General features: G+C 46.3%; 1 protein-coding gene across 2 annotated transcripts in view; it reads left to right on the forward strand.

The window, feature by feature from the left end:
- Positions 1–16,072, forward strand: part of RASSF5 (Ras association domain family member 5) — a 92,361-nt gene extending 76,289 nt beyond the window's left edge. For both annotated transcript variants that reach the window (XM_067531920.1, XM_067531921.1), the window contains 5 exons: positions 4,385–4,498; positions 7,342–7,639; positions 11,172–11,287; positions 13,092–13,533; positions 15,520–16,072. In XM_067531920.1, coding sequence (XP_067388021.1) covers positions 4,385–4,498; positions 7,342–7,639; positions 11,172–11,287; positions 13,092–13,244 — 681 coding nt within the window. In that variant the 3' untranslated portion in view covers positions 13,245–13,533; positions 15,520–16,072. The remainder of the gene's footprint in view (positions 1–4,384; positions 4,499–7,341; positions 7,640–11,171; positions 11,288–13,091; positions 13,534–15,519) is intronic.
- The last annotated feature ends 355 nt before the right edge of the window (positions 16,073–16,427 follow it).

A 16,427-nucleotide genomic window follows, 5' to 3' on the forward strand; every position in this document is an offset into this window, starting at 1 on the left:
CCCTTTTGTTTCCATCCTCCTATAACAGGGCCCATTAATTTTGTGATGGGCTGTGATGTGTTCTGAAGGTGAGTGAGTTTCTTCTTTGGATGTAGCTGCTTCGTTTTCCCTCCACTATGTTTCCAGACTCTCAGGGATGCTGACGCTTTCCAGGTCTCCCTAAAGGGCTGACGTGCCTTTCATTGGCTTAGAGCTCTTTGCCGCGGCTGTGGAGTACTCTGCACTTGGGTTGTGGCTGAAACCTGTCTTCTCCCTCTTTAGAGAGGAGGAGGATGCCCTGGACAGCTGGAGGTACATTGCAGGCTGAGACTAGAAGCTAGTGTAATGCTTCGAGGGGCGCTGTGGGAGAGTGCACACCAGCCGCAGTCATTGCAGGAGTCAGCAGTGCTCTGCCCAGATGTTACTGTCTTGATGTGTGGAATGCCATGGCCAGGCATGCCCTCTCTAGCGCCAGGTCTTTCCCTCCTCCCCAGCTCCCTTGTGCTTAGCCAGCTAAGTGTGTATCAGGGGAAGGGACGTCCTGCGGCCCATAGTGTGCCAGCAGTCCAGCATTTGGGATAATCCCTACAATAACACACCAGGCTACGCTGTGGAGGGAAAGTGGTGTCCAGTTTCAGGTTTCCACGATCTTAAACTCAGGGGAGCGTCAGAATTTTTAATCATGAATAATCCCCCACTCGCATCCTTCTGAGGGAATGGCTCACTTGTTTTTCCCAATGATCCTGTCAGTAAGTTTATCTCCAGCTGGTTCATTTTCTCCTGGTAAACTGTCCCCTTAATTTTCTCACAGGCATTTCCTCCCCTCTCCCCATCAATCATTTAATGCACAGCTTATGTTAAGGGCGAGGGCCTTGGTGAGAGGTTTTCCCAAGCAGGGTAAATGGGTTCTGATAGCAAGGTGGGGATTAAGACCAGCTGGAGCCCGGGCAAGCATTTGATGTAGAAGGATTAAAACTCTCCTTTGCTGTGAGGCCAACGAAAAACCTTGCAACCGTTAGGCTGCCGGTGTGCTGAAACCTCAGCCGTCATACTAAGAGTACAGTCGTCTTGTTGTTTGAGTCCTTTCCCCCCACCTCCCATGTGACTATTTCCACCTCAGTCTTTTCTTAAACTTGGATTCTAAGCTCCCTACGACAGGAGCCATCTTTTTGTTCTGTTTGTACAGTGCCTAGCACAGTGGGAGCCTGCTCCGTGACTGGGGTCTTTAGGTACTTCCTGCCAGAATGGAGGTGCTGTGCCAAGGGCAGAACCCATGGTCATTGAAGGGCCACGGGGAAAGTGGCCCCAACCCTCGCAGAACCTGTTGTGCGGGGAGGCAGCATCCCAGCTCCCATGCACCTCCCAGAGCATTTGCTGTCTCCCATACTGGCACTGACCCTTGCCTGGCACTGGCCTCATGACCCCTTGGATGGGGAACGTACCCAGCAGGAACATACCCTGGTTTCTGGCAGAATCAGGGCCTGTGTAGCAACTTTCCCCTGGCCCCTCTTCATGCCCGCAGAGTACCGGAACGATTCCACGGCAGGAGCAGGCAGCAACCCACGGATTCCCCCCCCTTAGCAGGGTTAGCTGGTTCTGACAGGCTCAAAGGACAAGATCCTCAGCGGGTGCGAACCCTCATCGCCACACTGACTTCAATGGAACGACCCAGATTTCCACCAGCGGAGGATGTGGCTCTGTATATTGGGTCTAGAAGTAGCTGGCAGTGCCCCTGGAACCAAAGCCTGCTTCAGATGCCTCCAGGGCCTGGTGTTCAAAGATGCTGGGCACCTGCCGTTCCCGCTGACATCACTGGCAGCGGTGATGCTAAGCCCTCCTGTGAACATAGGCTACCACAGCTTTTAATGAGCCTTCTTAATAAGCCCCTCATGGCAGGTGTCTCCAAAAGCATTTATTGCCCTTTCGCTTAAATGCTGCAAGCGTCAGTTATGTTTTCCTTTAGATCCCCGGCGCTGTCTGGGTCTGTAATGGGACTTGATTACTGGTGTTTTTCCGATTGTCTCTAATGACTAACGAATACATTTACATAAAAGACCTGCGTGTGAACTCCACCCACACACTGCATCTGACTGCCTCCTAAAAGGAAATTGATCAAAACCTATGGAAGGGAGAGGAAAGAGCCCCTATCCCTCTGTTTCCCATGCACAGAGAACAGAGCAACTTCCAAGGCAGGCTGTGAATGCGCTGATTGGATTACTTGGGCCTGTGGGTGTGCGCGTGTTATGTATTAGCCATGCGGATTGCTCACGGCTTATGTGGTTTTATCGCTTTTTAGCTTTGAAGTAATTACTAACTCCTCTGAAGCCCTTAGAAATGCACTGGTTGGAGGAATAACCCAATGTAGATTTAACTGCAAACTCTGCCTGGATGGACCTGCTATAAGCAGCATCCTGGCTTCTCTGCACAGAGAGAAAATGCTAGCGAAGACATTGAAAATAATAAGCGTCTTTCAGTTGCTATGCGAGAGGCATGAAGACCTTCAGCAGGTGCAGGGGGGTGATGTGGTACCTTCCACTGAGGCATCCTTGGCTGGTAGAGTGATTAGCTGCCGTGTCTCCTGTTATGGTGGCATGTGATGGCTGGCAAATCTCCCTGCCTCTGCCTCCATTTTACAGATGGGGAGGCTGATACTTGATCCATTTCACCATTTCATGGAGGGGGTGAGGTGAAGCTCAGTTAGGGGTTTTCAAAGCACTCTCAGATCATCCTGTGACCGGTGTTTTATAGAAAGGGAAAGTATCCTTGCTTCTCCGTTACATGCCCCCGCACAAAACAGGGCAGTGACCGAGGAGTTGGCTACGTGATGTTCTTTTGTTACAGTAACTCTCAACAAAGGCGCCCAAGTTCTCAGGGAGTTTGGATTTCATATGTTGCATTAATTGCACAGGGGGTTATTTAAAGCATGGATGGTGCTGCCCACAAATTGCCACAATAAATGCAACTTCCTCCGGTCTCCTGGGTTGACGGCTAGCTCCAAGGTTGTTGATTTTTTGCTCCGTTCCATGATGAAAACATTCCCCATCCCAAGTGACGCTTTTATTTTGTGCCACTTGTTTGCAAACCCCTTGTTTCATTCCTCCCGGGAATTGTACCGTCTCTTCTGTTTGATGCTTGCAGTCGTGTGGCTCTCTTTCTGCAGCGCTGATGGAAGTGGCTCAAGAAAGCCCTTGTTTTTTCCACGCAATCTGCAGCACGTATCCCAGCAATATTCCTCCCAGGGACTGCCCAAAGCCGACTGCAAGGAGCAAATATTGCGAGCCCACAAATGGAACACACCTATTGCTGTGCAGATGCCGCAGGCCACTGGCGTGTGGCAGATGGAGATGTTTTACAGATGAAGCGTGTGGTGCAGGAGCCAATACCTTCAGAGAGCAAAAGCCCTTAGTAGCTTGTTTCTTCTTCATCTCCCCGTTGGCCTTCCTGTTGATCAGCCTGTAGGATCCATTGTCTGCTAGTCATTAAACCACCCTGAGCACTTTGGATCAATACATTGCTGAAGAATTAATTGGAACAATAACAGCCATCTGCCTGTCATTACTGACTGCTCAAATCTCAGTCTCTCCTGCACTGCAGACCTGTGTGATGTTCCACAGCTTTCCAGAAGGGACAGCTTAGAGCTTTCAGCATCAGGTTTGACATAACTTGGATTCCCTGGAACCATGTGTTTGAATTCCAACAGGGTACAAACACCAAATTCACCTTTCGGAGAGAACTCCAGGCAGACTTAATTCAGTTCTGTGGCCACAACTCTCTCAACCCTCTTCACTCTACAGGTAAATTAAGGAAGCCACAAAACTTTCCCTGAAAATGGTGCAGGGGTGCTAAGAGGTTGCCTGTGTGTCTTTGGCCAAACTTTCCCCTGCCCACACCATTGTGCCGGGGGGCTGGTTCACTGTGTATGTCCCTTTCCAAAAGTAGTCGCATGGCAGGGACTTTTGTAATATAAATATGAAGAAACATCCTTAATAATGAAGGAGAAATCACTCCACACCCCTCTGAAATGCAGCGACCACGGGGATGGAGGGTAAGCAGACACTTGGTGCAAGGTTGTATTTGTCGGTTGGCTCTTTCTTAAATTGTAAGCTCCTTGTGGAAGGGACCAGCTTTTTGTTCTCTGTATGTACAGCGCCTGGCACAGTGGGGCCTTGCTCCTACGATGGCACTAGGCCAGTACAAACAATAGCAATAAATGGCATCATCTTCTCCCTCGTTATTGTAAACTCTCAGGATCAGGGATTACGTCTGTCTTCGTGCCTGTATGTATATCCTAGCTAAGGCAGGGCCATGGAAAGCATTCGATTTGCAGGATACGGTTTGTATGGTGCGCCTGGCTGCAAAGTGACACGCACAGAAGGTATTAATTATTATTTATTTCTCATTTCAGAATGTAACAAAACCAGCGGAAGAAGAAAAACCCAAAGCTCCCACTGTCCAGGAGATTAAACAGAAAATCGATATTTACAACACCAAGGTTACAAACTGCTTTTTGATGAAACTGGTGTGTATTTCATTTATCCGTCTACATTACTTTCGGCACTAAGGGCAGGCTTTTAATTGTGGCTTCAGAGGTGACTAGGCCTTGTGCTAGGCTGTGGCACGGGGTAAAGTTCACCCATCACGAATAGCTCCAAAGTCTCTGACTATCTGCCAAGCAGATACTCAGGTCCCACTGCAATGAGAATACACAGACAAACGCTATAGATGCATAGAAGACACAGCTCAGCTGCATTTGTAAACTGCAGAGAGGCGGAGGATGTAGCAACAGCATCAGTTACGGCTACGGGACCACTTGCCTTGCATTTGCAGGGCATTATGTCACATGAATTCTGAGCATCTTATTCGTTTAACCCGTCTTAGCAATTGTCTTCCCCTGAAATGCTTCGGGCTACAGACGGGCCTGAATCAACAGCTTGGGTCTAAACACCTCCAGCCTTGAGGGGGAGGTGAGGTGGGGAGGGGCAGTTGAATCTGGATTTTAAGAATGTGTGAAAAACACCTGTGTCCAAGGCTGTTTTTAGGCAAATATGAGAACCTGCGGGGGGAAGGGGCGGAGACTGTAAGCTTTTAGGGGCAGAGCCTGGCTTTGCGTCTGTTTAGCACCTCGCACAAAGGGTCCCCATTGCTGATTGGTGTGTCAGGGCTTTACGGTACTAATAATTGATGGTAGCATGAAAAATGCTGGGTAAAAATTTCAGAAGCACTTAAGTGACTTCGGAGCCTAAATCACTTAATGAGACTTAAGCTCCTACATTGTTAAAGTGCTTTTGGAATTTGTACCCACTAGCTAAGGCCTCAGTTGAGCACCGCACGTAAGCCCAGTCTTAAGCAACTTGCTGACTTTCCAGTAGCCACTATGTACGTTGAATTTGATGCTCCTGGGCTTCTTCCTTTGAAACAGGTGTCGACAGTAAAAACAACTCCGCTGTCCTGCTGGGCTCCCTCAATGGGCATCTCAGCAGAGGCTAAATACTTACTGTGCTACGGAGACTGAATTCCCTGCTTCGTCCTAATGATGGTTCCCTCTGGGTGTGGCTTGCATTGCCAGTGCCTGTGCTTTACAGGCCTGGTCCAAAACCCCACGATATTAAAAGGAAGATTCCCATTGACTTCAGTGGATTTTGAATCAGGCCTTGTTTGTCTTATGTCTAAAACAGGGCTTTGGTCTTGGGGGCTGTCAATCATTTCAGCACCTGAAATGCTTGTCCACCAGCCTTCTTTGTACCTGGGTCTGTTCAACGTGAGCCACCAGGCAGTTCCGATGATGGCTGTACAGGTTTTCTTTTTTTTTTTTTTCCTCAATGGGGAAATTTTCAGAGTCATCTCAAAGTCCAGCAAATGATTTGCCTCAAATAGATCAGGCTGTATTGTCCTAGCCTGGATGAGTCACGATAAACAAAAGTTCCAGAGGGGTAGCCGTGTTAGTCTGTGTACAGCAAAAACAACAAGTGCTCCAGGACTCTGGCTGGTGAATAAAAGCTGCATCACTGCGGTTCAGCAGCTGTCACCCATCCTACATGGAGACCTAGAGCCCTTATGAAAACCGACGTGCCATTCTGTTTCACCAGGATCAAACTTTCAAACCAAGTGGTGGGAATCAGAGTAATTTGCTTACGGTTCTAGCCCTTGATTTCAGCCTTGTTTACTACTTGGAATAAACAACCAGGTAAACCCAGTCCTGTTGATGAGTCTTGAGAGGCCAAGGAAATGGCTGAGTTTCACAACTTAGATTTAACCAGAGGAGCCAATTGCACAAGCTCTCATAGATCAGAGGGAAAGAGTTACAGAAAATCAGAACTAATGTAGATTTTAGAATCCCAGAGAACAGCGTTCAGTCGAAGGTTTTCCTGCCGCTTGTCCTGTAGTTATGAAAACAAGTCCCAAGTTGTTTGTCCTTAAACACACATTGCTTATGACTGAAGTGAACGAAAACTAATACAGGGAATAATCTTGCAGGAGCTTGGGGATTATCATCTAAGGGATTTTTTTCCATCTCAACTTTTGTGACCCATGAATTTCATTGGAGTAGCCGGAGTTATTCTTGGCACAGGTTAAAAGCAAGAAAATGATCCATCTTGGGACTCTGTAGCAACTCATTTCAGCCCTAAATGACAGCAATGAACCTATGAACCAGTACCTGAGCAATCAATTTCTGAGGCTCTAATCTTGTATAGAGTTTGTTACATCCAGGTGTTGTCTGTGCTTAACCAGGGTTAGATTTCTCCTGTAGTCTATGTAAAGGGCCTTTCTCTTCAGATCTAGCCTAGGATGGTAAAAATCTCATGACAACTGCAGATTTCATGAAATTTCTATCATTCAGGATGGAGACCTTTAAGAGTTCAACTCTTGGAGCTAAAAACTTATGAAAACAAGCCAGCATATCCAGCTCAAACCCCTCAACCCTAGTTCAGATGCTTACAGGTTCTCTCCAACCCCATCTCCAGTTAAAGGAGACACAAGTGTAATTGCACGCACAAATTGTATTTAATGTCGGTTAGTTTTCATAATCTTCTCTGTAGCAGGAACAGTTTACCTAGGATGAGACAGCAAAGGGGCGGGAAAGAATCCTAGGGCATTACTGAACAGTAGGAAACAGGAAGAAGTCTGTAGTGACTAACCCTCCATTGCTAATTATTTTAAATTATTAATAGGAGAGTTTCAAGATCTTAATTGCACAAGCACTGTAGAGAGTTGTCCCTGCAGTCAGCTCACAATGTCTACCGCCAGGTTAAGTACGGCAAAAAGCCGTTCGGCTGGGGAAAAATAATACTGGCGTTAGCTGAAAACCTGTCTTGCACTGGGAGCGCTCACTGCAACTTGACTTTATCATCTCCTTTACCTTAGAATGAGGATGGCACTTACACAGGCTTCATTAAAGTGCACTTGAAACTGCGCCGGCCTGTGACGGTGCCAGCAGGGATTAGGCCGCAGTCCATCTACGATGCCCTCAAGGAGGTGAACCTGGCTGACATGACAGACAAGAGGACTTCCTTCTACTTGCCGCTGGATGCAGTCAAGCAGCTGCACATCAGCGGCACGACCACAGTCAGCGAGGTGATCCAGGGGCTCCTGAAGAAGTTCATGGTGGTGGACAACCCTCAGAAGTTTGCACTTTTCAAGGAGATGCAGAAAGATGGGCAAGGTGAGTTCACATCCCCTTCCAAGCAACCGGTCCCACGGGCTTAGTGCAGAGATGAGTTCCCCTCAGTTTGGGAATTCCCAGAGGCTTCCTCTCCTGCCACTGCTGGTGATATTGTGATTTGCATTACAGTCGCACCTAACTGAGCCCCACTGTGCCCCTACGTGCCGTACATATGGATAGTAACAGACAGGCCCTACCCCCAAAGACCTCGCAGCCTAAATAGGTAAGACAGAGAGAGAGAGAGAGAGAGGATTGTCATCCCCATCTGTAAAATGGGGAGCTGAGGACCAGAAAGATCAAGTGACTTGGCCAGGCTCACAGAGGGAGTCAGTGGCAGACCTGGGAAATGAACCTAGATCTCTGGAGTCCGTCCAGTGCCTTAACCATAAAGCCATGCTCCCAATTGCAGAGCTGTCAGAGGTGGTGCTGTCCCATGGGAAGATCTGGTTTGCTGTGTGTCGTTCTTGCCGATCCATTACTCAGGGACGAGCCATCATAGACAACTGGTGTATGTGGGGCCCTCCACCAGACTGATCCATTAAAGATCAAATGTCACTTGTTGCAGGAGTGAGTGGTGGTAACTCCAGTGCCCTGGCCCGATTCTAATTTAGATAATCAAATCTGCCTAACGAATTCCCCCTGCAGTTTCAGTTGGGTAAGTGACTTCCTGCTCTAAGCTGTTCTGTAGCAGCTCTGTGCCCAGGTAGGCAAGTGCCACTTTGTAGCAGGGTCTGTGTATAGTCTGCACCTAATCTTATCTGCAGTGACGTGTTCAGGCTGAAAGCGCTATGTAAACGATAGAGATTACACAGGACAGAACACTTTGCAGGAAGAGGAAGGATGGCCCAGTGATTAGGGCAATAGCCTAGGGCTTGAAAGACCTGGGTTAACACCCCTGCTCTGCTACAGGCTTCCTGTGTGACCTTGGGCAAGTCATGTAGTCTCTCTCAACCTCAGTTCCCCACCTGTACAATGGGGAGAACAGTGCTGCCCTGCCTCACAGGTGCTGAATCCATTAAAGATGATAAAGTGCTTAGATATTACAGTGAGGGGGGCTATTTAGGAACCTAAGATGGGTTTAATCAGTGTTCTGCAGCATACTAAATCCCTGAACCCTGTTTGCTTCCCCCCCCATGTAGCATATCACTCGACTGCCATATTCTGCTTCAGTGCCAGCCCCCGTTGGCTAATGCGGTAGTACTTGTTTAACAGTGAAACTATCAGTCCACTGGGGCCTAGACAAGATCTAATTACCAGCACCACAGGTAGCTCCCACTTAAATTACAGGGACTTGTGTCAGAGCTGAGATGCAAATACAGCCACCTTCGTGGAATGCAAGGTGTTGTAATGGAAGCCAGGAGGTGCCACTTACCAGCTGGCATGGGAGCTTGTGAGCCCCGATGGACGCTGAGCCAAACTGAACGATTGCCATAGGTGGAGACAGCTCCTAATGAAGCCACTGGAAGTTAGTCATTTATGCCAGAGGCCTTTCCGCTCAGTTATAGCAGATGGCTTCGTGATTTAAAAATGTACTAAATGTTCACACCTTGGAGGCTCAAATCCTCCTCGGGGTGACTCAGCCCTTTGAGACACACAGACACCCACCTGCCTGGAATTCAGCCTTTCCCAGGTGCTCCTGTCTGTGGTGCGTGAATAGCAGAGACCCCATGGCTCTTTTCCAAAGAGCCTACTGACCCTGGCCAGAATTCCCCCCCCCCCCCCCAATTTATTTAGCTTCCGTGTATCGACACTGATCTCTGACAGCACCTCCTCTTCGGTGCCTGCAAAATACTATTGGCAAATTCTAATTGACTCCGACTTCTAGAGTTTTAATTTTAGCAAAATCAGCATGACCGACTCATCCCCCCTTGTAAATAAGACCTCTGCATTACAAATATATGTATAACTGGCGAGGAGTGGAGCTGCTCTGAATGGATGTGCCTGGCTTGTTCTCTTCTTTCTCTAGTCCCATGGTTCAAAATTGTCATCTGCCTCGCCCCCTGATCTGGGAGAAGACTCCAACTCCCACTACCTTACTCTCCACCCCCCCTTCCCCCCCAAAAAAAAATCCACCATTAGAGATACAACAGAAACACAATAACAGGGAGCTGAACTTCTTTGGCTCTGCGAACTGCCATGGTAAGACAGTCTTGGTACAAAACAGTGTAGGAAACTATGGGTGGGATTTTCAGAAGTGTCTGAAGGAGTTATTTGCCCAATTTCCATTGAAATTCAAGGGGATTAGGGCAGTGTTTCTCAACCAGGGATACGTGTACCCCTGGGGGTACACAGAGGTCTTCCGGGGGTACATCAACTCAGCTAGATATTTGCCTAGTTTTACAACAGGCTACATAAAAAGCACTAGCGAAGTCAGTACCAACTAAAATTTCATAAACAATGACTTGTTTATACAGCTCTGTATGTTATACACTGAAACGTAAGTACAATATTTATATTCCAATTTGATTTATTGGATAGTTATATGGTAAAAATGAAAAAGTCAGCACTTTTTCAGTAACAGCGTGCTGTGACACTTCTGTATTTTTGTCTGATTTTGTAAGCAAATAGTTTTTAAGTGAGGTGAAACTTGGCTACCCAAGACAAATCAGACTCCTGAGAGGGGTACAATAATCTGGAAAGGTTGAGAACCACTGGATTAGGGTGTATCACTGTGCCCCTTTGTCTTTTAAGGCCTTTCCCCAAAAGGGGACTAAACAGCATGGCTTTGGGGCAGGACAGATTAGAACATGGGTTTGGGATGGGGGACAATTAAATGAACGGTGCACATCACACGATAGCGTCCAGTCTCCAAGTGCTTGTCTGCATGGGCCAGCAGAGCATGCTCTTCACTGCGGGTCATGCTGCTAGTTGGTATTTACACAGATCCTTTCACTCGAGGTGCTCGCAGTCCTTGGGCCAAGACTTTGAAAACTGAGCACACAAAATTAAGCTTTTACCTCCTAATTTAGGAGCCTAAAGAAGTGGTCTGGTTTTTAAAAGGGCTCAGCAGCTCCTGTGGACGGTGATAGGAACTGCAGGATCTTCAACCTTTTGGAAGATAAGGCCATTTGCGTAAACACCTGAATATGGCTTATGGGGCCTCATTTCAGCCACCCGGTACTGTGTGTGTTGCCCGTGCAGCATTAATTAGTCCTCATAGCAAAGGGCGCTGTGGTGCCACCCCAACACTGCTGCCCATCTTAATGTAGACGGGCTTACACCAGTACAGCCAGCCTGGGGCTGTGAGCAGATTCAGCTGTGCTGGTGAAGTCTGTCCATGTCAGGTGATTCTGATTCTAATTTCCTAGATGTTGCAACTTGCTGTGCTTTAAGCACTAGTCTGTGCGTCCTCACCTTTTATCACCACCTTTGCTGGAGGTGATCCATCCCTGGGGTGACCCTTAGTTATAAAGTCCAGCTCAAGACGCCTTAGAACCGATGCTGAGGTTCCACTGTAATTTCTTGAGCATCTTCCTTCCCTTGCTCCTGAAGGCTCATTTAGAATCTCTCTCTCCCTCTCCTCCCTTTGCAGTTCTCTTCCAGAAGCTCTCTCTAACCGAGTACCCCTTGTATCTCCGGCTGCTGGCTGGCCCTGACACAGATGTTCTCAGTTTTGTGCTGAAGGAAAACGAAACGGGTGAAGTTGAGGTATGTTTGGGAGTCGCTTTCCCTTGGCTCTCGCACCAACGTTAATAGCTTTACAAAAACACGTGGCCTTGTTAAACAAACCTGTGAGACTTGATGTTTGGGTGAGGAACAAGTTTATTTTCCTTGTGTTAAGTTTTGATCATCCAAAACACTGAATTAGACACCAACTGTCCACTTAAGGGTAAATATTAAAGCAGCTCAAAGGATTCCTTGAGCTTAGCCTGTGTTTTTAAGAACCTTTGACCACCTCACTTTGTTGCAGAAAACTTGGTGCATGTTAAAAACCTGATCTGCAAAAATGCTGTGGCCCGTTTGATGTTTTTAGAACATAATCCATATGTTTGTTTGTATATAGAAGTAAGCAGTGCAGTTCTGCAGTTAATCCTCAGAGTGGATTAGCTAAATGCTGCCATAGCTAATCCACTGATTTCATTTTAAAATAGAGGCCAATGCTACGCTGCCTAATAAATCCCCAGCCTCCTAAGGCTTCATTTGATCTATGCCTCCCAGTAAGACAACTCAGAACTTCAGATGGAGTGCAGCCAAATCTCAGGATTCAGTCACCTTTAGCTTGAGTGATAATCAGCTGCTAAGCAGCGTAGGGCACTGACACACAGTTGAGCAGTTCAGATTCTAACTACTAGAGAGCATTCATGCCCCAAGAACTCTTGCTCCTTTATTACAGTATTAAAGAAAGAGGAGAGATCAAAAAGGCAGAATTAAGTGGACCTAAATTCCAAAACCATGGCCCAGATGTCAGTATTTCTCCATGATACGGCCTGACAGGCAATACTCCTAATACCGCTGAGTTCTGCATGCACATCAAGTAGATGCTGGCCTCTCATGACCTTAAATGAAGGGGTTTCCATTGCAGCATATCCAACAATCTTTCTTTTGCTGATTTCTCAATAAATTCAAAGTAATTTAAGTAGAACTAGCCCTGCTGGTTACAACAGGGTTGGCTGTGTAATTCATAGCCCCCCCAACCCCTCCATGATAGGAACCAGCAGTGATTGTCATTAGCTTCTGCATGGCATAGCTCAGTTACTTCCACGTTTTCCTCAATCCCTGGGGATGTTGTGTTTTGTGGAACCAACTCTTGCAGTGGAAAATTTTAAATCCACGCAGGGTGTCAAGTCCGGTTTTGCTTCGGGATCATAGTCCCAGGTGGCTCCAACCTAGGCTGCTCCCCTATCGGTGCATTGCGTCGCGTCACAGATGCCTGACTCCATCTCAGAGGATCGAGCTCACACATGTCGAGATGTGAACAGTGAGGTGGGAAATTATTTTTCCACCCTGTGAAAATTTGAATTTTTTTGAAAACGTTCCTGTCCTGAATTGGGCCTGAAAGTCTACCTTAAATTTTCTAACCAAACTCACTCCCTCCACCCCGCACTTTGGGTCAATGGACGCCTTTCAATCCTTTAAAAAAAAAAAAAAAAATCTTGTACTAGTTTACATTTCTAAACAAAGTCAGTTTGTCTAAACGGTCCCTTTCCCGCAAAGTTTTGGTTTTGATGAATCAGCATTTTATTGCAAGCTTGGTTGACAAATTCCTGACCCGCTCTCTCATCTTTAAAATCAGGGGGAAAACACTTGCCGTGTCTGGTTGCAAGCTAGTTAGCTAGATCTTTCTGTACATAGAGATTCAACTAACTGAGCTTGCTGGGTGGCAGGTCTTTCCCCCTGATTTTCTCAATGAGCACTCAGCTGCACAATAAACTCCAGCACTGAACTTCTACGTATGCAGAGGGAGCTAGTGTTCTGTCCTCTCATCTCACTTCTGGTTTTGCTTTCTCTGCAGTGGGATGCATTCTCCATCCCAGAGCTACAAAATTTCCTAGTGATCCTGGACAGAGAGGAAAGAGACAAAATTCAGCAAGTACAAAAGAAGTACAGCAAGTATAAACAAAGACTGCAGGAGACTTTGAAAGAAGCAGGAGGAAAACCCGGCTAACCAAACACAAAGCACGTAGAGTGCCAGACTAAGCTAGATGTTGTTTTTGAAAAGACTTCTCAGGACACTTCAGATTTGTCTCACCCTGTTCCTCTGTCTGAGGAGTGATGCGCCCCGCAAAGAGACAAGTGTTGCATTTCTTTCCCTTCAGAAATTTGTATCGCTAGACCACAGCCAGTCAGTAAAGAACGGAAAGCCTCTTTATATCTGCTGGCCCTCGACAAACCAAATAGAGCTGCTGCTTAGCTTTCAGTTGTCACATTGGATCACCAAGCAGAGAAACTTCATGGTAACTGCTGACGGTTAAATAAATAGGGACATCTCGGGGGTAGTTGTTTGGGACGGGATAGAACTGCATTTTTCTCACCCTCCTCCCCAACAACTTGCCTGTTGGCTTTGTTCTAAGGTGCTGCAGCTGCATTGTGTGTGGTTGTTGTGTTGTGTAGTTCTGTCATTTCCTAAGTTAGGGGGCCCCACAGGAAACAGCAGATAAAGCAATGGGGGTTGGTTGCTTCAGATCATGTGGATGTTGCAGCTCTTGTTGATGCCAAACAGATTGTTGCATAATTCTAAGACATCTCCTGAGACACACAGTCAGGTGCCAAGTCTGCCATCGTCTTTGCAGCGGGTTTGATGGAGATTTAGCTAATGTTCATTCTAGGGAATTTTTCTTTTTTTAAAGATGAAATAGGATGAGAGTGAAATTAGGATTGTTTGATTGGTCAGTCTCCAAGTGGAAGCAAATGTTCCCTACTGCTGAGCATGGCTGTTCTGTGTATTACCAGTTTCCTACTCAGGGCCCAATGTTTTACAGATGGACTCTTTGTACATGTCAGAGAGAGTGTAGATGGGAACAGGGATGATGGTTCAGTACAGAACCCTTTGAAACTAGAGCACAATCTCCAGCTATGCAGAGGAACTCCTTTATGTTCAGGAAGGAAACAGCAACCGCTCAGCCTCCTGCCGCTTGTCTCCTGTAACCCTCTCACCTTCCTCCCTGCACCATCACTCAACCACCCACAGTGTGTCAGCATCCTCCCCCTGTCTTCCTTCTGCAGGTAGAGAAGAGGCTGCTAGGTTCTCTGTGTGACTACCACCCAGCCACATGTAGTGCTTAGAGCTGGAGAATGCAACAAGAATGCCACTCCTCACCTCCATTTTTTTCTCTGAGAAACAGTTCAGCCTTTTGTCGATAGGTATTGCTGCAGTTGGAGAGGCCACAGTTACTATTATTAATCCAGTCATAGGTCCTGATTGCACACATCTCCACTTGGCTGCTCTAGGGTTCCCAGTGTTAAAGACACCAACTTAAAAATTACACTTTAATCGAAGGTGTTACTTGTAAGGTTATTTTTCCAGTGTTTACTCTTCGTGCATTGGACTAAGCACTTTTTGTGTAGTCATTTTCACTCTTTCCCTGGTCTGCCTGAGTCCTTCACACAGCAAAAAGGAGAAAATGTGATTGTAAAACCTTGAAAATTGGCAGGTGGAGAGGGAGCAGCTGAAATGACTTTAAACTGACTACCGGAGTTGAAAGCATCCCTTGTTATATGTTGAAATGATTCCACTTCAGAGGTCAGGGATCCAGCTCACTAGATGCAAAGTTATGACAGAAGGCAATTTTAAGAGTCTCAGATTTACCTCAGTGCCTTTTTTTTTTAAGTCACTTTCCCCCCACCTGTTCTATAGGGACGAAGCTGATTTTGGCCGGGGGAGAAAGGGACCAAAGGAATTGTCCATTTCCCCCAAGGCGACTGTTTTTTTTCCAGTTTTATATCTGAATATGTTTTAAACAAGAGAGCATGACTTCACCGCTTAGCCAGCCTGCCACTGTGTGGAGATGCCACTTTGTGTCACAGCTTATGTTTTAGCTGGTAGCATAGACAGGTTTGACAATAGGCTATGGTCTGTAGCCTGCAGTGCGGGAAAGGTCACCTAGCTGTACTGTATTCCTTACCCTGGTGACTCTTAACATGAGGTAGCGCAGAGAGCATGGGGAAGCTCTGGGGGTGTGTTTGCCCATTTGTAAAATGGGGAGAATACTTACTGACCTCACAAGTACACTGTGAGGTATCTAAGTAATTAACACTTCATGCTTTCAAGGCTTAAAGCACGATGTACAAATATTGACTTAGCAGAAAGAGAAAGCACACTGTAAAATGTCATTGGTTCTGAAAAGCAAGATCCAGGTTTTCTTAAATTTTCTCTCACCTTGCTGGCTAAAATTTGTAAGAAGTTTTATGGGTGTTTTTACTGATTTTTTTTTCTTTTCCAGTGACCATCCCATCCTCTGAATCCCCAGCATGTCTTTAACGTTTTGTAGAAGGCATGGCTTCTTATGCAATTACCGTGAATGCTGCTGAAAACCTCCTGTTTTTGGGTTTTTTTTGGATATGGGGCACTTGAAGAGAAAAACCTTGAAACTCTGATTCTAATGCAAAGCACTGTCAAGTGACCTGTGCTGCAGGCACAAGCTTTAGACATTAGCACAGGCCCCTTCCTTAAGATGCGCAAAATACTGCTGGCAGTGCCTTTGGTTAGTATTGACTAGTATAGGTGTGAATTTTTTTTGTTATCTGTAAAACATGTAAAAAAATGTATAGACTGGAATAGTAAAGCTTCTGTGGCAAAGTGAAATGCATTTTTGCAATGCTGTAATTTATTTTTCCTACTCCCTGTTAATTCTATGGCATTTTTTTTTAAAATGTCACTTTCAACTTTTATGAAAGTTCTGAAACAGGCTGTACAGATGCAGACAGTGTAAGAGAAAGATTAAAAATTGGTTGATAAAGAAAAATTGCCTCTAAATAAAACTGTTACAAAGCTGGCTGGTGCCCTCCTGTGGCATTTACTTGTATTATGTCCAGTGTTCAAAGGGGCCGTGACTAAGGTCATTAGGTTTTATAAAACATGTTAAAGAAGTTAGTCAGCAGTTTGTAAAAGACTAAGCCCCCCCTGATCCTACAATGGAGGTTATGCCTGTATGGAGCTCGTTGCAAGAGCAGAGCCTTAAAATAGCAGTCCCCCTTTGTATCTACAGCACGCTCTGCAATCAGACTTACAGTGCTCTGCATGGGCCTCGTTACATGAGTGGGACCCAAAAATGCATCTAACTCTCTATTACACTGTCTGAGCTCAATGAAGGGGGAGGAAAAATCTAGTTCATTGTCTACAGTTAATGGG

The sequence above is a fragment of the Emydura macquarii genome, unplaced genomic scaffold (assembly GCF_026122565.2).
Source record: "Emydura macquarii macquarii isolate MOO-44397 ecotype Brisbane River unplaced genomic scaffold, CSIRO-AGI_Emac_v2 contig_3220, whole genome shotgun sequence".
NCBI classification, from domain to species: Eukaryota; Metazoa; Chordata; order Testudines; family Chelidae; genus Emydura; species Emydura macquarii.